Raw genomic sequence first — 21,628 nt, 5'->3', positions numbered from 1 at the left:
TCAGGAAGCTAAGGAAATTCGGCATGTCCACATTGACTCTTACCAATTTTTACAGATGCACCATAGAAAGCATCCTATCTGACTGCAACACAGTCTGGTATGGCAAGTGATTGGCCCAAGACCATAATAAACTACAGACAGTCTTGAACACAGCTCAGTCCATCACACAAAGCCGTCTCCCATCCATTGACTTTGTATCCACCTCCGCTGCCTTTGGAAAGCGAGCAGCATAATCAAAGACCCCTCCCATCTGGTTTATTTACTCTTCCAACTTCTTCCATTGGGCAGGAGACATAAAAGTCTGAGAACACACATTAACAGATTCAAAACAGCTTCTTCACCACTATGACCCTCTTACAGTGGTTAGCACTTTGCTTCACAGTGCCAGAGAACCTGACTCGATTCCAGCTCAGGTCACTGTCCGTGCGGAGTCTGCACATTCTCCACATGCCTGTGTGGGTTTCCTCCAGTTGCTCTGGTTTTCCTCCCACAAGTACAGAAAGACGTGCTTGTTAGGGGATTTGGACATTCTGAATTCTCCCTCGGTGTACCTGAACAGGCGCCAGAGTGTGGCGTCTAGGGGATTTTCGCAGAAACTTCATTGCAGTGTTAATGTAAGCCTACTTGTGACACTAATAATGATGATGATTATTATTATTATGGACTGATCTAATCTCTTCACATTTCTTCGCTACTGAGTAGTACTACACTCCTGTATGCTTCACCCAGTGCCTGTGTCTATGCTATGCATTTACTAAAAGATATGGGATGGGTTTCTCTGTCCCACTGCTGCGGCACGCTCTTGCCGGCAGCAGGATCCTCCATCTCGGCATACGGCCAATGGGGTTTCCCATTGTGGGCACCCCCAAGCCGTCAGGGAAATCCGTGGGTGTGAGTACGTTGCTGGCGAGACAAGGATCCTACCAACGGAGAATCCAGCCCATGATGTGGCTTCCTGTTGGCATCTGCAATCAAAAACACTCCCCAAATCCAAGCCTTCCAGTACTTAAACCCGGATGGGAGAATTCCACCTAATAGTCATTTGGTAAGATAGCATTTGAGTATTGCTGAAAAAAGGTACATGATGTTGAAAGCTTTTGGGTGAGATTTTCCTGGAAATTGGCAAAGGCCGAAGGCAGACAGAATAACACCAATGGTGGTTTTCTCCACCATATAGTGCAGCACTTTGGGGGGAAAAAACCTGAAGAATCGGGTCCTACAACATTTCACTGGTCTGCCAGGCAAATCCGAGGCTTCCCTGCCAGCAACAGATAAACTCCAGGATTGGGGCATCGTGGCACTTCTGTCACAGTTGCCTGGCAGTGTCAGGGCAGTAGCTGGGCATAACTATCTCCCCCTTAGTCTGCACTCACGTGAGCTCCCCTGGAAGGTCTGTTCACCAGGTGCACCTGCCCGATGTGAGTGGGAAAAACAATCCTGGCCTTGTTAGGATAATTTACAATACCAAATATTAAAGGGAATAACTATTTATAACGCATGGGAGTGAGTGCTGATTTGTTAGCAAGTGGACTGTGATTGGTAGAGGTGTTGCCCTGGGGAATGAACCAGGAAATGGTTGCAGCCTATTTTGTACAGTTGAAAAGGAACAATGTGTGTACCATGTTCTTTCTGCCTGCAAAGGACAGGACCTTGTGTATCAATATATATATAGCTCCTAATTATACATGCTAAAAATTGCATCTATTTCCATGATGCAGCGAGGATGGAAATTTATTGCAAGAAATATAGTTATATTGAATGTGTTTTATAGTATTCAATGGTGCAGTCCATCCATGTATTTGATAATCTATAACCTTCTGCTAAATAGACTTTTGAATCCGTAGCCTTGATATAATGCCCAACTTCCCACTCAGTGGGCAGGAAAGGGTTTGAGTGAAACAAGATTCTGGAGAAGAAAATCAAGATGCCCACCAAGCCATCACTTTCCTAAATGTCATATTATTTACATATTGGGTAGCCCCAAGCTGTCGGCTGCTCAGCAACAAAAAGATGACAGGAGAAATTAACGAACTAGGAGAGATCCAGGTAAGATTTTTGCCTGCCTTTGAACTCCTTGTGAGGTAGGAGGGGCAGGACGGCACACTCCTTAGGAACCAAGGGCTCTCAATTGAGTCTATGGTCCTCTCCGGCGAGGCACCCGGACGATCTTTGGTGACACCGCAGCTCCGGCAATTTGCAAGTCTCTCACTATAGAAGAAATAATGACCTGACCCTCCCAAAGCACTGCATGGGAATCCCCTGTCACACATTGACTGTCAGGCCTGGGCTGCAATCTCCTGCCAACAGATTCCATTTCTCACCTTTGGATCAGTAAGACAGCCAGGTCAGGATTCTGGAAATATGTATTCAAATTAATTAAATCCTGCTATTATATTCACTACTTGTCAAATCCCCTTGTAACAATTGAGACCAACATACGTAAATATGTTTTGGAAGTAAACACTAATAAAGTAACCAGATGTCCTGCATGGGGGAAAAAAAGGTACAAAATTAAGACAATTACTTTTGAAGAGAATCTCTGACATGTAAATGTTTTACTGTCTTTGCTCTAAAATTTGCCCACTAATATAGTTGTACCAATAGATATGAAATACTTTTGCTATCATTTTCTACTGTGCCTTTCTATCTTCCTGTCACATTCATTTTATCACTTCCCTCATTGGTTCAAAGTAAAACAACAACAAATCAAAACTGAACAGAAGAGAATATACAAATTGAAGGAATAAAAACCTGCAAAGTGTAAAGGATTTCTGAAACCCTGCAGCCACCAGTCAGAACAGTCATGGAGAAAGAAATCAAGACAGTCACATCACTCACCAAAAATGAAACTGCTTTCCCCTGATGTTTTTTTTTCCGGACAAATGTAAACACCATATTTTACAATCATATCATTATATTTACCACCCGACTTGCCCTTTTATAGCTTTGTAAAATGTTGACTTCAAAGACTGTTGATTAAGTATTTTTCCTCCGAACATTTGAAGGAAATTGCCTACACTTGTACCTTCTGAACCTTTATTCATCAGTAAAGGTTGGGTTGTATTATCTGGGTAAAGGTTTTCTTTATTCTGTGACCTCCATGATTATGTTGCCTTATGAGAATGACTTGAATTCCAGCTTGAGTGTTTTAAAATGGAAAATTCAGGTATTTTCATAGATTCATTGACAAAGAAAGCTTTTTTTTTGCTTACTGTCTGAATTTAACAATTTTTAAGGCTGGTTTAGCACAGTGGGCTAAACAGCTGGCTTGTAAAGCAGAACAAAGCCAGCAGCGCGGGTTCAATTCCCGTACCAGCCTCCCTGAACAGGCACCGGAACGTGGTGACTGGGGGCTTTTCACAGGAACTTCATTTGAAGCCTACTTGTGACAATAAGTGATTTTTATTTCATTTAAATTCATTTCATTACTATTAAGTAGAGCTGGTTAAATAAGACATGGTGCTAACGAGAAACTAGTTACGGTCCTTAAACATTTTTCATCACCGTGTCCTGGTCCTGGACACCACACTTTTGCTGTTCACAGATTCTACTACTTCTAGCCATTCCTGCTTCATTTGGGTGGCTAGCCTCTTCCTTTTTTAATTTTTCCAAGTAGGGGCAATTTAGCGTGGCCAATCCACCTACCCGGTGCAACTTTGGATTATGGGGATGAGATCCACGCAGACACGGGGAGAATGTGCAAACTCCACATGGACTGTTACTCGAACCAGGATCCTTGGTGCCGTGAGGCAGCAGTGCTAACCATTGTGCCCCCATGCCACCCAACTAGCATCTTCCAGCTATGCACAGGGGAGAGGGGCCTCTTCTGGTCCTTATTGCTTCCAGCATGAACTCCAGGGAAGAATTGGAGACCTGAGATGGAGGAAGAGTGGGGTTGGGCAGCTATCCCACGTCTTCTTTCCATGTCCTTGGCTGTAGTTTGCTTCAGAAGCAAACCCGGAGTAGTTCTGACCCCGTGCCATTTTGGGAATGAAATTTACCAACCTTGCTCACTCTGGCCTCTCAGTAACTGCAGACCCACAGCAATGAGATGACTCTTAACTGCCCTCTGAAATGGTCTGGTATACATAGTTTCCACATAGTTGCCACGTAAGCAGTTCCTGCAATTTTAACAGGAATGAAAAATAAATGGCAGCCTTACCAATGATACCTGTATTGTGTGAATGAATAATGGAAAAAAACAATTGTATCATTCACGTGAAGCACAAATTAATAACACAGTTAACATGGAAGCAAAGTACATACCAACCGATCTAAAATACAGGGTCAAAAATAGGGAATTTTTCAGAATTATTGCTGAATTGTTATTGCTAGAAACATGACTACAGTATTTTTTTACAGTTTCTAACTTCAATTTGACACTTTCAAAGTTGCACTAATTTTCTTATAACTTGAAGCATTCTTAAATAAATAATCATATTGTATTGCTTTTCCTTTAGGCACATCAGAGAAATGTTATTAAGGAAACAATGAATAACAAAATGAAAAATACGCAAGTTCATTTGCACCTCAGGTTATGTTTTATAAATGTGGATTTTGAGTATCTTGATTATGTATGTGTATGGATCCATTGGATCTCGGCACAAGTAATTACGTGAAATCAAAGTGGATCTTACAATTTCATTAGCAGTCTGAGTTGTGGTTAGGGCCTATTTAAATTGAGATTGAAAAATGCATTTCTAATGTTACTATTGTAATCTAACTCCTGAGAACACCTCATTTACATCAGCTCCAACTTATTGCTTAATATTAAACTCAAGCCATGAACTGCATAAAATTTGAAGCCATTGAACATAATGAGCAGACCTGATTAATTGAATTCAATGGGATCAATTCCATTTGCAGAACAGTCCCTCCTAAAAAGTAAGAAAAATATTTTTTTAATACTTTTTTTGGGCAGACAGCTTTGCTAGATCCCAAAAATGAAGGAAGTTCTATTTTGTGTGGGAAATAGTTCTCCATCAGAAGCCCCCTTATAACTGAAGCTGCTGTTCCCTGAAGGCCAGTGAACTCTAGACCTTCCTCTCCCCTTGGCCCGTGCCTCAAGGCCCTGATCACCCCCCCCCCCCCCCCCCCCCCCCCCCCCATCACAACCCCCCAGGCCTTCCCTACCCTCCTGACTCTGGGACCTCTGACATTTGCTGGCTCTCTCCATCCCCAGACTAAGGCTCTGGCAGCTCCATGTAGTGTCTCTTCTGCCCAATACTGTGCTGTTGCTGTAGGCACTGGGGAGCTGCGAGCCAATCTGATTGACCAGCATCTCACTCGGGTGGAACTTCCTCTGACTGTAGTGCGAAAGTCCCGCCTTATGCCAATGCAGCCTCCTCTACATTGGGGAGACTAGATGCAGACTGGTTGATAGCTTTGCAGAGCACCTTTGCTCTGCCAACACGCATGACCCCATCCTTTTGATCGCTTGCCATTCCAATTCAGCTTGTTCCCATGCCCACATGTCTGTCATTGGCCCGCGGCAATGCTCTAGTGAAGCCCAACGTAAACTGGAGGAGCAGCATCTCATCTTCCAATTAGGTGCAAAACGGTCCTCAGGACTCAACTGATTCAACAGCTTGAGACTGCGGGTGGGATTTTTCTCTCAATCCTTGGGATTTTGCAAATGGTGGAGGAAGCCTGCCATTAGCCAGCGGTGGGATCTTCTGGTCCCGCCCTCTTCAATGGGTTTCCGATGTAACCCTTTGCTGCCAGGAAAAATCTTCCCCTCAGAAGCACTGAGGAGCTTTGCTCGCCAGTGCAGGAAGAGACCCCACAAATTGACCCACCAGACCTCCAAACCCCAACTCACTTATAAGAGGTCAGTGAGCTCCCAATAAGGGAACCCCCAGGCCCGATCCCTGGTGCGGGCAAAATGCCAACTGGGCACTTTGGCATCCTGGCAGTGCCCCTGCCAGGCCAACAATGTAGCAGCTCGGTAGCATAGTGGTTAGCACAATTGCTTCACAGCTCCAGGGTCCTAGGTTCGATTCCCGGCTTGGGTCACTGACTGTGTGGAGTCTGCACGTTCTCCCTGTGTATGCGTGGGTTTCTTCCAGGTGCTCCGATTTCCTCCCACAGTCCAAAGATGTGCAGGTTAGGTGGATTGGCCATGTTAAATTGCCCTTAGTGTCCAAAATTGCCCTTATTGTTGGGTGGGGTAACTGGGTGATGGGGACAGGTTGGAGGTGTGGGCTTGGGTAGGGTGCTCTTTCCAAGAGCTGGTGCAGACTCGATGGGCCGAATGGCCTCCTCATGCATTGTGTATGCACTGTAAATTCTATGATTCTATTTCCCATGGGGGCATCTGTCTCTTCTTTAGTTTTGCTTTCACTGAGCACTGACCTTTAATCTCCCATTTACACATTCTGATACCTTTATACAACTACCAGCATCTTCTGTAACTCTTCACACTGCCATTGATACTTCCTCCATCTCATGACGTAGACATCTTTGTTGCAATCTTTTCTCGCTCCCAGCAATCATTGACCTTCACCTCTGCTCCAGCTGTTCCAACCCCTTATCCACAGTATAAAATCCATCACATTTCTCCCTCTCTTTAACTCTGAGGAAGAGTCACATGATTCAAAATGTCAGCTCTATTTTATCATTCCAAAGATGATGCCAGGCCTGGTGAATTTGCAAAATGTTTTCTGTTTTTATTTCAGATTTCCAACATTTGCAATTTTTACTGTTGGAGAAGAACATAGGATATGATTTAATAGAAAGGTTTCTGGGCACCATCTAATGGAAATGAAACAGTGTCCCATGTTGAGCATGTTTAGCCGGGTGTTTCCTGGCACCCACAGTGACAACAAATACCCCGCTCTCTAACGGGACTCTGTTTTATTTTGGGGCCTCCATAGGGAATGCTGCATCGAGGCCACACTCTGAGGAGCTTCGCTCGCCAGTGCAGGAAGTGATCCCCCCCCAAATTGACCCACCAGACCTCCAAACCCCAACTCACTTGTCAGAGGTCAGCTCCCTCCCTCCCCACACAGCTCCTAATAAGAGCACCCCCAGGCCCGATCCCTGGAGCAGGCAAAATGTCAACTGGACACTTTGGCACCCTGGCAGTGCCCCTGCCAGGCCAACAATGTCACTTTGGAACACTGGCAATGGTAAGGTAGCACCCATATGGTACTGCCAGAGTGCTAGGCTGGCAAGTGCTAGGGAGCCCAGGTGGCACCAGAGGTGTCCTACCCAGAACCCAGCCACCCAGGGGCCCACGGTTTTGTGGGATACCCTGGCGAGTGCCATTCTACCTGTTCCCCTTTGTGGAAACCAATGTTAAATGGCACTCGGCTAGAGTCTCCTAGTCAAAGGGATTAGATCTCGATGTCTTGGGTAGATCCAGCGAGTGCATATTAAAGTGTGACGAGCTGACCACTTTGATATGCAAATTTGCCATGTACAATGGGCAGGATCTGGATCTCGACATCTCTTGTGGTCCCTTTAGATCTTGCAAGGAGTGACGACCTGGGCAAATCTCGCAAGAGGCCTCTCATGAGATTTACCGGCCGAGTCATGCCCCAAGTCGGGCACAGTGCAGCCATTAGATCGTGTCCAATAAGTGTAATTTCAGGCGGCTTTGGCTGGTTGTTCCCTACCAGCTTTGTCGATGAGATCCACGCTGATATTTACCCACACTTAGTCAATTTTGTGGGACTTGGGGAGTTTCTCACCGGTCTAGCCCACACAGAAGGTGCGATTTCCAGCCATGTTGCACCTGAATGGGAGTGTGGCTGGTAGATGCAGGGAGATGCCTGCTCGGGCTTCTCAACAGTCAGTACACCTCACAAGATCTACCCAGGTCTCGAGGGGTGTCATGATCAGGATTCAACCCATAATGGGCCGGGCCAAACCTCGCACATCTAAATAGGTTTAAAATCCACTAAGGCATGCTGACTCAGGATCTATTGGGCTCCAGGCATCTGCTGGCCTCCCCAGGGAAACCCCCAACTGGGCACCATTCAGTACTAGACCACACAAATGTGGATCAGTTTGAACAGTACCCAAGGGATCTCCCAAGCTATTGCAGGCCCCTGGATGGTCAGAGATAGGGAAGGGTGGCCCCCTCACCTCCCCTTGGCACGCGGGCACCATAGCACTTCCAGGCTGGTGCCTCGGCACTGTTTTCCTGGCACTGAAAAGTGTCTGGTTAGAACTTCCAGGCAGGGAGGAACACTGCCATGGTGCCAACATGGTGGTTCTCAGGTGCCAGGGTGGCATGGCCTGGGGTCAGGGCCCGAGGAGCATCATGCCCATGAAAGGAGAGATAAGGGTGTATGATGGGTGGGGCTGGGAGTGTGAAGGTTGGGCGGTGAAGTGTGAGGGTCCTAGAAGGGAGGGATGATCTCAGCGACTCCATAGCTGGGTGTCCTCACTTCGGGGGTGTGTATATGTTGGGGGGTGATATTGCCCATGGGTGGGAGGTGTGGGGGACTCTCAATCTCACTTGGGGATCGGGGCACCCTTTCAAAAGGGTTCCCTGATCGCTGAGGAGCTGGATTGGACAGTGAGTTGAAATCCTTATCAATGAAAATATTTCTAAGTGCTGGTAGCCCTGTGAGAATATACCCAGCGCCCGAAAAGGTGGGAGGATTCCATATTTGTGAGACTATGTCCTCCCACCAGAACTGAATTGCACCTGTTTTACAATCCCCTTGCTGTCGTAAAGTGGGATGCAATTCGGTGTTCCACGGCATACAAATTTATGCATGGCGTGGAATACGAGGGATTCCCAGCAAATCCCGCTATCGGCCCGCCATCTTGAACGGGCAGCTTGATAGTGAGTTCCCGCAGCTGGTCACTCCTTCCAAACCACACCGCAAGTCTGCCCTACTCCCCCCCCCCCCCCCCCCCACCCCAACCGCACAGTAGCCACGCATCTCCGGATTACTTGGATGCCCCACCCACCCCCAGGCACTGGGGTGACCCACCCCTCAAAACCCCTGTAACCATTTGAACTCCACAGGGACCCCTGTAATAGAGGAACCATCTCAGGGTCACCTCCCACAGGGATCTCTGTAAAAAGCGGGCACCCCACAGCGGCCAACTGATTCTCATTCTCTCTTCCTCCCCCTCCCCCTCCCCGCACCTTGCAGAAAAAGGACCCCAGTCTGGAAGCTAGAGAGCAGTCCAGACACGGGGAGTGGGAAGCATTATAGTTATAATTATGTTATTCTCTAAGTCTGAATAAAGATTGTAGACTTCCAGTTAACACAAATACTTTATTCAGAGTGTTCGTTCTGTTTCCAGAGCTTAACTAAATGTAATACAGTCAAGAAGTATCACCAGTGAAGCTAAGGTAAACTACCTATGCTGAGCTGTCTCTGTCTGCTGCTGCTCACTAGCCCTGTGCTTCTGAAAGAGGCAGATCCTCCCTTGGGCTGGACCTTTAATACCCATCTCTGATGCTGCCCTCTAGTGATGATGTGGCTGTTACATCTGTCTGTAGTCCCTGTTGTATGTGCAGATGTACAGATCACTACAATAATACTTACCTTGCAGATCCACATGTTCATTCCTCAAAGGAGAGCAGTGGTGCCTCTGTCTGGTTCCCACAGATGCATTATCTGCAAGCCATTCACAGCTTTCAAGTAGTGGACTGTGATTGACAGTGCATAAAACCCTCTGCAGCTTAGATCCATTCATATCCTTTCATGCTTCATTGCCTGGTGAAACCTCAATACTTGTAAACATTGACCACGTCATTGCGTTCGAATCGGCGCCCAACACTGATTTTCCCCCATGCCCGATTCTGCATCCCATCGGGGAACTTATTCCGGGCGTCCCAGGACGGAGAATCCCGCCCACAAAGTGTGGTTAGACAGTGGTGGGGAACTCACTGACGAGCCGAGGAGAAACTCTCAGCAAATCCCGCCTCAAATTATTCTGTTTGATCACACCCTTAAAAATGTTCCAGCAGTGGGGAGCTGAACTCACTGGTGAGACCAGCTCCTCCGAGATCAGGCCGCCATTTTGAAAATGTTACCCAGTCTCTAAGTAAGCTTGAGGGGCTCCCATACCATTCCACCCATGGGCAATATCACCACCGTCGCACACAAGGGCATTACCCCACAGCCCCCTAAAGTGAGGCTACCCAGCTTTCGGGTTACTGACGGCAGCTCCACTTTTCAGGCTACCCTTTCACACCCTCCTCCTTTCAGGACCACCAGCCTTCAACTCCCCCACCTTTAGAAGGCCCTTTCATACCACCCCTTCAGCCCCTCACCCTTCATACCCACCTAATTCCCCTTTTATGGCCCTGGCCTTTGGCAGTGCTGCCCTGCCAGCATGTCGTGCCACCCAGGCACCGTGGCAGTGCCAAGGTTCCTACCTGCCAGTGGGAATCCCAGGGTATCACGCTGCCCTTTCCCTGACCACCCAGGTGTCTCCAATGGCCTGGCAGATGCCCCAGGTGCCCTTTTGCCGTTGTTGTGGGCCAAACTGCACCGTGTGACACCTCGCTAGGGTGCCGGTTAGACAGCACGTCCATCTCGTTAATAAAATGGAGATCGCCCTTAATTGGTGATTGGCGTCTCATCACATCCAGTCGGAATCTGAAACCCACCACTGGGCGTGGGCCGGATAGATCGCAAACCATCTGGTGCTCGTCATGGATCCCAATTTCGGTCTCTCCCGTGACCTAACCACTGCGCAAGGATCTATGCTCGGTGAATGCGGCTGTTAAATCGCACCCATAGAATCTCTACAGAGCAGAACGAGGCCATTTGGCCCATCGAGTCTGCACTGACCCTTTGAAAGAGCACCCGACATAAGCTCATTCCCCTGCCCTATCCCCGTAATTCCATAACGCCACTCAACCTGCACATCTTTGTGATACTAAGGGGTAACTTATCATGGTCAATCCATCTAACCTGCACTTTTTTGGACTGTGGGAGGAAACCGGAGCACCACACCTGGAGGAAGCCCACACAGACACGGGGTGAAAGTACAAATTCCACAAAGACAGTAACCCAACGCCGAACTGAACTCTGATCCCTGGCGCTATGAGGCAGCAATACTCGCCACTGTGCCACCCCCTGACACATGTACTCTCTTTCTAGCCGTAATGTCCTTCCTGAAGTCAGCTAGCTAAAACCGGGATTAATTTCCTCAGATATTTTCCCGTTTATCTGTCATGACTTCAATGGTAGAGCCCCTTTTATAAAGAAAGGACAGAATGATCTGCAAAGTTGCTATTTTCTCACTCCCCCCATGCACACACACTATTCCCAGGTTCAGATAATGTTGGGGGAAAAATGGTCCAATATCTGAAGAACATTCTTTTGATCTCAAAATTATATTTTAACCATTGGCTCTATATTTTCTATCCTTGGAATAATTTCCTTTGCATGCTGTATTATTCTCTATGCTGTCACACAGCATTTGCCTTAAATATCTTTTTAAAATCCAAAACTGTTAAACCCCCACTGATGTTACCTGTGAGTATCTCAACCCCGAAGGATAACTTGGAAAACTGGTCCTTGTTGGTGTATTTTTGTTTGGAATTATGCGAGGAAACAATGTGGAATACAGTGAGGAAGCAGTCCTGTCATTGTGTAAAAAATTAATTCATTTTTCCACGTTGTGGGCTTCGCTGCTCAGCCAACATTTATTGCCCATCCCTAATTGCAGGTGGTGGTGCGCTGCCTTCTTGAACTGCTGCAGTTCATGTTGTGTAGGTACACCCACTGAGCTATCAGAGAGGGAGTTCAAGGGTTTTGACCCAGCGACAGTGAAGGAATTTCAGATAACATGGTATATTTAGTTATTCATACAGTTAGGTGATGTATTTGCAAGTCAGGATGGTGCGTGAGTCAGAGAAGAACCTCCAGGTGGTGTTGTTTCCATGTATCTGCTGCCCTTGTCCTTCTAGATGGGAGTGGTCATGGGTATGGAAGGTGATGTCTAAGGAGCTTTGGTGAGTTCCTGCAGTGCATCTTGTAGATAGTACACATGGCAACCACTGCATCAGTGAATGTTTGTAAAAGGCGTGACAAGCCAACTGGTTGCTTTGTCCTGGATGGTGTTGGGCTTCGAGTGTTGTTGGAGCTGCACTCGTCCAGGAAAGTGGGGAGTATTCCATTACACTTTTTGTTTTAATTTAGAGTACCCAATTCATTTTTTCCAATTAAGGAGCAATTTAGCATGGCCAATCCACCTATCCTGCACATTTTTGGGTTGTGGGGACGTAAACCATGCAAACATGGGGAGAATGTGCAAACTCCACACGGACAGTGACCCAGAGCCGGGATCGAACCTGGGACTTCGGCGCCGTGAGGCTAACCCACTGTGCCACCGTGCTGCCCTATTCCATTACACTTCTGATTTGTGCCTTGTCCATGGTGGTCAGACTTTGTGGAGTTGGGAGGTGGAGGTGAGTCACTCCACCTCCTAGCCTCTGACATATAATTTATACAATGACACTTACATGTGTGAATAATTAAACAGGCCATGTTATCTGAAGTTATCTCTTTTTCCCAAAATGTACCCATGTTCCCTAAACTAACCCCTTTTTCCAAAAAACATTGATTTATAGTAACTCTATACGTCAAATCCAGTTAATAGTTACCACACAATGCTGCTTAGATGACCAAGTCTGGGAAAAACATCTCTTCCTGGTTCAGCAAAGTTATGAAACTGTTTCTTTTAGAGGAGAATATTGTCAAACTGTCATGGTTCTAAATTATAAAAAGAACAGGCCTCCGTGGCTCGGATCACAGATGGAACTGGTCTGTCTGACTATTGAATGGAAAACTTGCCTCCTTTCCCAAAGAGTGCTTGCAGTTCTATTGTTTAGTCTCTTGGATCTTCCCCTCTGTGGATTCTGCTGTCTACCTCTTTCAAATTCTTTGCCTTTAGAAGTCATTAGTGTACATCTCCACTGATCTCTGGTGAACTATGTTTCTGATATGGCCATTTGCACCTCAATGTTTCCAGACTGCTGCTAATCTTGTTACTGGGAAAATCTCATCTCATTATTGCTCTAGAAGCCTGCTCGTTTAGTTACTTCTCTGTTATTTTATTTTCATCTCAAATTCACTGTCAATCTTGTTAAGTTCCCACATTCTCAGCAGTACCCACTCCATTTCTTTTATTTCCTCAGAGAAATTGGTTTGAAATATTAATTCTTTGTAACTAATTTTACAAATCCATGCTGACTGGCCCTAATTATGCATGTCTTTCAAACTGAATAATTTTATCTTATATTATGGCCTCTTTAAAAAAAATAAATCAAAAGCCTTGCATTGCTTCTGCTTCACATCTGCTAAGGTATAATGCACTGATATATGCAGAAGCTTAGGTGATTACCTGGATTGTTTAGGACCTTTTTAAACTTCATTTTTAAACATTTTAATGTTGAAAAAGACGTAATGAATCCAATATCTCTTCACAAGTATTAAAGCTGACCAGTACGTGGGTATATTTTTGGAATCTTTGAGAGCACTCTATTCAGAAGATTAAATAAATTTGGCATGTCAGCTACGACTCTCACCAACTTTTACAGATGCACCATGGAAAGAATTCTTTCTGGTCGTATCACAGCAAGGTATGGATCCTGCTCTGCTCAAGACCGCAGGAAACTACAAAAGGTTGTGAATGTAGCCCAATCCGTCAACAAACCAGCCTCCCATCCATTGACTCTGTCTACAATCCCCGTTGCCTCGGAAAGGCAGCCAGCATAATCACTCCATCGCACCCTGGATGTACTCCCTTCCATCTTCTTCCGTCAGGAAAAAGATACAAAAGTTTGAGGTCATGTACCAACCAACTCCAGAACAGCTTCTTCCCTACCGCCATCAGACTTTTGAATGGACCTACCTCATGTTAGGTTGCTCTTTTCTCTACACACCAGTTATGACTGTAACATTACATTCTACAGTTTCTCCTCCCTTCCCTGTGTATGGTATGCATTGTCGGTTTCACATGCAGAAACAATACATTTCACTGTATACGAATACATGTGACAATAATAAATCAAATCAAACCAAAATAGTTAAAAATCTTCCCTCTGATGTGTTGAAACCCTTTGTTGTCTCTCCCAGCATTTCAAGTTCAAAGATCTGTCAGATGAAGGTGAAAGTCTTTCCTCCTTTGAAATAATCTTGACCTGTCAGTCAAGAGGCTTTTAAAAGGTAAGGGACAATGACATTGAATGTGCACAATACAGTTCAAAGCTTTTAGGCTTCTCAGTAATCCCAGAGGATTGAAAAAGTTAAAGGGAAATTAAATTCAATATGAAAAAACACTTCAAAAATTTCCAACACACCAAAGGGAAGATTTTTACCTTTATCTGACATATTATTAATATTAACATGCTGGAGAGGCATCAAAAATTTCCAACACATCAGAAGCAAGACTTCCAACTACATCTTGACATGCTGAAAGAGAGTTTAATGATTTTCCAAACTAGAGAGAGAAGACCTGCCACATGGTGCACATCTCAAACTGAGCCCCTCCATCTTAACCCAAGCCCCCCAGACTCCCAACATCCCCAGGAGGACCCCCTCAGCATTGTAGAAGTAAATGTAGAGAGGGTGCTTACACCTTTCTCCTCCAAAAATTCACAGTGCCAGGTGGGCGGAGCCTGAGGGGGAGCCCTGAAAGCAGGGGCATTTGCCGAGTCCATAATAGGGTGTCATTTACTTGGGGACTTGGGCCTTGCGAGTGATTTTGGTGGGATCTTTTCCTGTGATTGGATGGCTGGGCTGCAGTGTTATTCTGAGATTGGGGCACCCTTTCAAATGATACCCCGATCTCTGAGGGCGTGACCTGTCAGTGTGTTTCGGCCCCTCCTCTCTCAGGGCCAGTGCAAAACCTGCCCGTCTTGAAAACGATTTCCAGCTGCCATTGAATAATTTCTGATTCATGCTGCCAGGGCCAACGGGAAAAGCACCAATTTCCCCCACCCCCAACATCAGCACTTTGTTTCGTTTCGGAGAATCATGGCCTACATTCTTGTTGATCTCTTCTCAGTTTTTAATACAGTAAATACTAAGTCAGCATTCTAGAGTTGTAATGAGATGTATTTTCCTATTTATTTCAGTGTGATAACGCAAAAGGACTCAAAGCCTTCTTTGATGGCATCAAATATGGACCGAAGCATCTGATGATATTTGGTGGAGTGTGCCCATCTATTACATCCATCATTGCTGAATCACTTAAAGAATGGAATCTGGTTCAGGTAAGAAATGTCATAATTTTGAAGTTAAGGCACCTTACGGGTCTGTTCTTTAACTTTTAACCTCCGGAATAATACATTCACTGACAGTAATTTTCAGCCTGTTGAATGGCAGACAAAATTAATTAGCTACAGAACATTGTGATTAAACTTAAAAAAATGAAAGAACAGAATAGATGAACAAGACACTGGATAGTAAACAGGGTATTTGTATTGCCATTTTTAAATGGGTGCTCCTTGATGGCAGATATATAAGATACTTTTGTGACCCATTCTGAACAAATAATTGGCTGTTACTGAGTAATTCTGTGAAATATTTAAATTTTATATTCTTACAATGAGTTTAAGTTGCTTTTGCAAGCAAATGTAGTTAATCACAAGTAACATTATATTGGAGTTGAGTTTACGGTTCCTGGATAATCAATGGCCATGAAGCTGTTCATATTTTTTGGTTGTAATGATACTGTTGGGACTAGAACCTTAAAGATCCAATTTTCAGTTTTATTGAGAGGTTTCCCAGAGTTGAACACAAATTCAAACTACTATCCATAATAAAGTAACACCACCTCTTGGATTGGAGTTGAAAGGACATTTTGAAAATATACACTTCACTGGTAGTTTTCACAGCCATTATAGGTTGTGAATTTTTATCTGTCTTCAACATAAATAAACTAGACTGTTAGTGTATGTTCTGTGACATTGGTTATTATAGTGTAATATTTTGTCATCTATTGAAAGCAACATAGATAGTTGTGACCTATCTTTGATTTAAAAATGAACAACAGTGGGATTTAGAAGAAAAAAGGAGGTCAAACATGATGAACAACTCACACTGCTGAAAGACATTTTTATTTCAAATCATACCTGTGAATTTTAAACCCATTTCAAGTTAAACAGTTGGTTAATTTATGTTTAGGGAACTTCAGTTTAATTTGGTTAACAGTTGCCATTTAGAAAGATAAATCGTGAAAGAAATTGTGTAGATATCAGAAAGGGGGATAATCAATTAAGACTGAGAATAGATATTTTTGAACTTAACAAGAGAAATAAAGGCTGTGAGAGGGACTACAAGTATAGTGAATTCTTTTTTGAAGAGTCATAAAAGAAATATTTTTATCTTTGTACAACTAATTGTGTGCTGACAATAATAGCTTGATAATCAGATTGGTACTGTTAAGGAATTGAATCAGTCTGTGAAAGGGTTCAAAACTTAACTCCAACAAATACAATTAAGAAAATAGTCTGTGAGAAAAAGAATGTACATATTACTTTTACAGTCACCAGGAGACAGACAGAGGCCCTGAAAGCAAGCATCACCAGACAGGGAACTATGCCCCAAAACATTCTCAGAACAAATAAATTTTTCATTAAGATGGCAATGGTATTATAAACTTAAGTAAACATTTCAGACAGATGCTCCAGGAATATCATTGTGTTGAGAAAGGTTTTCTCATACTGAGACAAAGATAGTAAAAGAGACACTTAATGGGTGGTATATTCCAGCTTGGCCACTGCAGGTTCCTCTGTGGGAGACGCAGTGAGCCAGCCACAAGTCCATTGATTTTAGTGGGACATAAAAGATCCCGCAGATGTATAGGTCAGACATATCCGTTAGGAAGATTTCCGGCCTACAGTTCATTGTGTGTTTTTAGATAAATTAGTTTATCTTGCATTTACATTCCGAAATATTCAAAACATTACAGTAATGTAATTCATGATTTAAGCCTATTTATAATAAAGTATTATATAGTAACCATTGTAGTTGTAGTTTTAGTCTGTAAACCTCATAGACCCTAACTTTTTTTAAATTCTTAGTATAGGACTCTATATTTTCTGAGGTTTTCCTTTGCGAATAAGGAATCTGTCATAATGTGCTGTGTATGTTCTATTCTGAGATTTCTTTGTTTAGTCTGTAAACTCTTTTTAGAAAAATGGCCATTTAATCTTAAACCCGTAGGCAAGATTTTCCCGGAAATCAACAAAGGCTGATGGCGGCCGGGAAAAGCTGTGGTGAAGCAACCACTTTCTCTGTCATATAGTCCTGGACTTTGATGAGAAAACTTAACAGGGCGAGTCCGATGATGTATCACTGCCGGGTTGGCCTCTGATTCACTGGCTCTGCCAGCAAATTAGTCATTCGAGGAATGGGACACCACTTTTGATTGTGTACGCAGGTTTTCCAAACCTTTCATTTCTAATGCTCCTCCTACTTTCCATCATTTATGTCAACACTGAACATCAGTATTCCCATGATTTGCACCTAATTATATCTTGGCTGACATAGCATGCACCCAAAACCAGTTGAGGTGAAAAATGCTGGAAGTGCTGAAAGCAGATGGGGAGCCAGCAAGCCAGCTTTTGACAAATTATATCTCATTCCAGGATTATGCTGGGGAAGTAGCACAAATTTAATGGAAATCTTGCCTCTAGTCCATGATCTCATACTAAACTTGAACCAAAGATCTCAACTGACATTATTCTGAGCCACTTACAAACCATGTTACTCTGATTATTTTGATTTTTTTTGTGCAACTCTAATACAAACTCCCAAAACTAGATTATTGCACACCGATATATTTTGTATTGATTCGGCCTTCCTTCATCTGCAGAAAGTTGATCCTCCTGCTTCATTTTGGCCCTTTCCAATCTCAAGTCTGTCTTTTATTGGTAGTCCCTGTGTAGAAAAGAAGCATATGTTTTGGAAACACTAGTACATTATTCCAAAGATACTTCTCATCAGCAGTGTTGCCTGAAGTATGTGTATCTATATTAGGAAATGGTTATATTTCACTAAATCAGTTTGCTCACTCCTTCATTTGTTTAAAGGGTTTTGCAACAATAAATCCTGAATGATCTAAACCTAGATTTCACTTACGCCCTGGCCTGTGACATACTCTACCCCATCTGATATTGATCTCCTGATGCAGAATCTTGGTTTAGTATTACCATTCATCAGCAGTTCTGTGAACATTTGAGAACATTAGGTGAAGTGTGATATTTATTTCACAACATGTGGAAATAGCTAACTGAAATACAAAGCAGTAGAGCTGAATTTTACCGTGGTTTCGGGAATCAGACGTTGGGCCAAATGTTGGGTCCCGAGTCCACACTTCCCAACAGCGGGACCGGCTTGGCGACTTTACTGGAGGTGCTTCTTGATTGGCTGCCTTGTGGCCCAAGATGGGTGAGCCACTGGTGTTGCCAGCAGTAGTCAGACGGGAGGCAACTCTGAAGCCTCGGCAGAGCCACAGGGGTAGGCACTGCTGAAGCAGCTAACGGGAAGGGCATCTCAAAATAGAGGCTTCCCCCAGGTGTAAGTGTAATTTGAAATTCAGGATAACCATGGGCTAAGGTCCCACCAATGTCTGAGCCTGCCTGTCAACCTTGAAATCATTTCCCGTTAATCCTTTCTGCACTCTCTCTCTCTCTCTCTCTCGAGCCTTTGTATCCTATCTAATGTGTGATGCCCAGAATTGGATGCAATATTCCAGTTGAGACTGATCTATTATTTTATAAAGTTGTGTCATAATTTCCTTATTGTTGTACTCGCAGCTGCTACTTAGAAATTCCAGGATTCCACATGGATTATTAACCACTTTCTCAATCTGCCCTGCTACCTTCAATGATTTGTGCTTATATACCCCCAGATCCCTCTACACCTGCATCCCCTTAACAATTCTATTATTTATTTTATTTTGCCTTTCCTCATTATGTTGCTACCAAAATATGTCACTTCACAGTACTGTCTTAAATTTCACCTACCACATGACCACCCATTCAAAGCTTGTCAATATCCTCATGAAGCTTAACAATATCCTCTTCATAGTTTACAATCCTTCCAAGGTTTGCGACATCTGCAAATTTTGAAATTCTGCCCTGCACATCGAGACTAGTTCATTAATACAGATCACGAAAAATAATGGTCCAAGTACAGACCCCTGGGAAACTCCACTATATGGGATGATCGAATGGCTTTGTCACGCCAGACTCTATGAAGAGACGAGGCCGTTAAATCTTGCGAGAGGCCACGTCTTGTGAGATCTAACAAAATCTTGCGAGATCTCGTGATCTGGATCTCATCCTCGTTGGGATATTAACATATTTAAACAAGCCATCGGGCTGTCTGAATATCCTTAAACCCGAGACCGAATGCCAGCGACTGGGAGACTTTGCCATGGTGCCACTAGCACTGTGCCACACAAATATGGACCAGATGTAATGGCACCTGTGGGTGTATCCCAGGTCATTGAAAGCCCCTAAGTGGCTGCACTCTGGACAAGGTGGCACTAGTCTGTGCCACCCTGCCAGAATGCCCAGGTAGCACTGCCAAGTTGGCCAGGGCACTGTCAGGGTGCCGGGCTTCAATGCCAAGGTGCCCTGGTGCCAGGTCCATGTCAGGAATCGGACCAAGGGATTCCCTACTTAAGAGATGGGGTGAGGGGGGTGGGGGTTTGCAAGGGCCCATTAAGTGGTAAATTGGGTGAGTCTGGATGCCGTAGTGGGGTGGCTGAGGATATCAAGAGGTAGGGGCGACATTTGAAAATGGCACCTTGATCTCTTCCTGCACTGACATGGAGTGAGGTAACTACGGCCTCGGCAGAGCACTTTTTGCCGAGGCCCAAAGTAAAAGCAAAGTCCCGGTTGATAGCAGGGTCATTCTCCGGCGCTGCAGGTGCCTAGAAATACCCTGCTATTTACGCCCAAAAGGGGACAATTTTCTTTTTGTTAAATCGCACCTATGTCTTACTTCAATCTGAAAAACAACCTCTCTGGGTGGGCTGTGTCGGCAGTTGTGACCAAGCAGGTGAGATGGCCTCAAAACCTGTCTCGAGCAGCACCCTCCTAACATTGCTTTTCTTCTGGGTGACTGCCTCCATGCAACTGACCTAATCCTGGATTAAGTGGCTTTAGATGGCTATTTACTTAGCCCATATTGCTACTTGCCACTTGCAGGTGGGTAGCCCTTTGACCACCAATCGCAACTGCAAAAAGTGACCTGGTGAGAGGAGAGGGGGGGGGGGGGGGGGGGGCGGGGCAAGATGGAGCTGGAGAACTGGTACACCGTCCAGCAGTGATAATTGTCGTGCACACCCACCATGGCTTTCGTTGCATTTTCTTCCTTTGAATACAAATGCAAAATAGTCACCTAATACCTTTATTCTGGGGGGGGATTTTCCACTCTTCCCCATCCCGCCCCCATGTTAATCCTCTCTCTGTGTACCCGAACAAGCGCTGGAATGTGGCGACTAGGGGCTTTTCACAGTAACTTCATGTAAGCCTACTTGTGACAATAAAAAGATTATTATTATTATTATTATTGTTTTGGGCAGACGGGAAAGCTGGAGAATCAAACTCCAAGTGGCTTTTGCGCCTACACGATTTCCCACTGAGATTGTCCCTGCCTCCCGCCAGTGATGTAATAGAGGAGAACCCATTACCGTACATTTACATATCATTACTGGCTTCCCCGCCGTATTATCCCTTAATCTAAGGATTTCCCTCCCTGCCAGCATGACGTCATGTCAGTAGAGTTTACAACAGGTTTTGACAAATGGGGACCTGATGAATGGTCCAGCCCCCAGCAGGGAGAGCCTGGGCACTGTCAGGGCGACTACTGGGACGGGGGGGGGGGGGGGGGGGGGGGGGGCGGAGGGAGTATTTCAGTGGGCAGGTTTGGAGTTGTGGGCATGTGCCCTGGGGGATGAGGTGGGGGAGGTATTTAGTGGGGTAGTTGTGTTTCTTTTCGTATATGTATTATTTTCAGATTGATATGCTATCAGGGGCTGAGGAAGCTGGTGGGGGTGGGCTTATTCAGAGCCCACCTTGCCAGATGTCATGGGACCTACCGACAGAATTCGTTTTGACTGTTGTCAAAATATACAACGGGAAAAGCCGGCAGTGGCGGCAGGCGGGCTGCACACTGCTTTTCCCGCCTGACATGACACATTGTCATAAAAAGAGAAAATTCTGTCCGCTGTCTCTATGCATAATTCCCCTTTTTGAGCCCTAATCAGTCCTACCTCTCATTTTACCATCCTTTTACTTTTTCTATAGCGGATCCTTTGATTCTCTTTTATGTTGGCTGCCAGTCTCTTCTTATCCAGCTGTTTTTTGCCGCCTTTCTCACTCCCTCTTTGAGCTTTCTATATTCGGATGAGAACGTTTTAAACGATGCATTAATGCTTTAATGAGGTGTCACAATAGAACCACTAGACTGATGATGCAAGTGACCAGACTTCAAAAATTAATTGGATGTTAGGAGCTTTTGGATACCTGTGGATATTATAAGTTACTTTCTCTCACTACTTAAAAAACAGCATTTACAACACAATAGGAATTCTTACTTCAGTTGACTTTATTAATCTGCATACAAATTGAACAACATTATTTTGCATGCGAAAATTAAATCCATAATGGAACTGTTTGTAT

General features: G+C 44.6%; 1 protein-coding gene across 1 annotated transcript in view; it reads left to right on the top strand.

The window, feature by feature from the left end:
* gabbr2 (gamma-aminobutyric acid (GABA) B receptor, 2) overlaps positions 1-21,628 on the top strand; it is a 1,146,382-nt gene that overhangs the window by 292,018 nt on the left and 832,736 nt on the right. Inside the window, exon 2 of the mRNA XM_038797583.1 lies at positions 15,065-15,202. Within this exon, the coding sequence (XP_038653511.1) occupies positions 15,065-15,202 (138 nt within the window). The remainder of the gene's footprint in view (positions 1-15,064; positions 15,203-21,628) is intronic.

Source organism: Scyliorhinus canicula, chromosome 5 (assembly GCF_902713615.1).
Source record: "Scyliorhinus canicula chromosome 5, sScyCan1.1, whole genome shotgun sequence".
Taxonomy (NCBI): domain Eukaryota; kingdom Metazoa; phylum Chordata; class Chondrichthyes; order Carcharhiniformes; family Scyliorhinidae; genus Scyliorhinus; species Scyliorhinus canicula.
The sequence above is the reverse complement of the archived record's forward strand: the minus strand, read 5'-3'. Positions and strand labels throughout refer to the sequence as shown.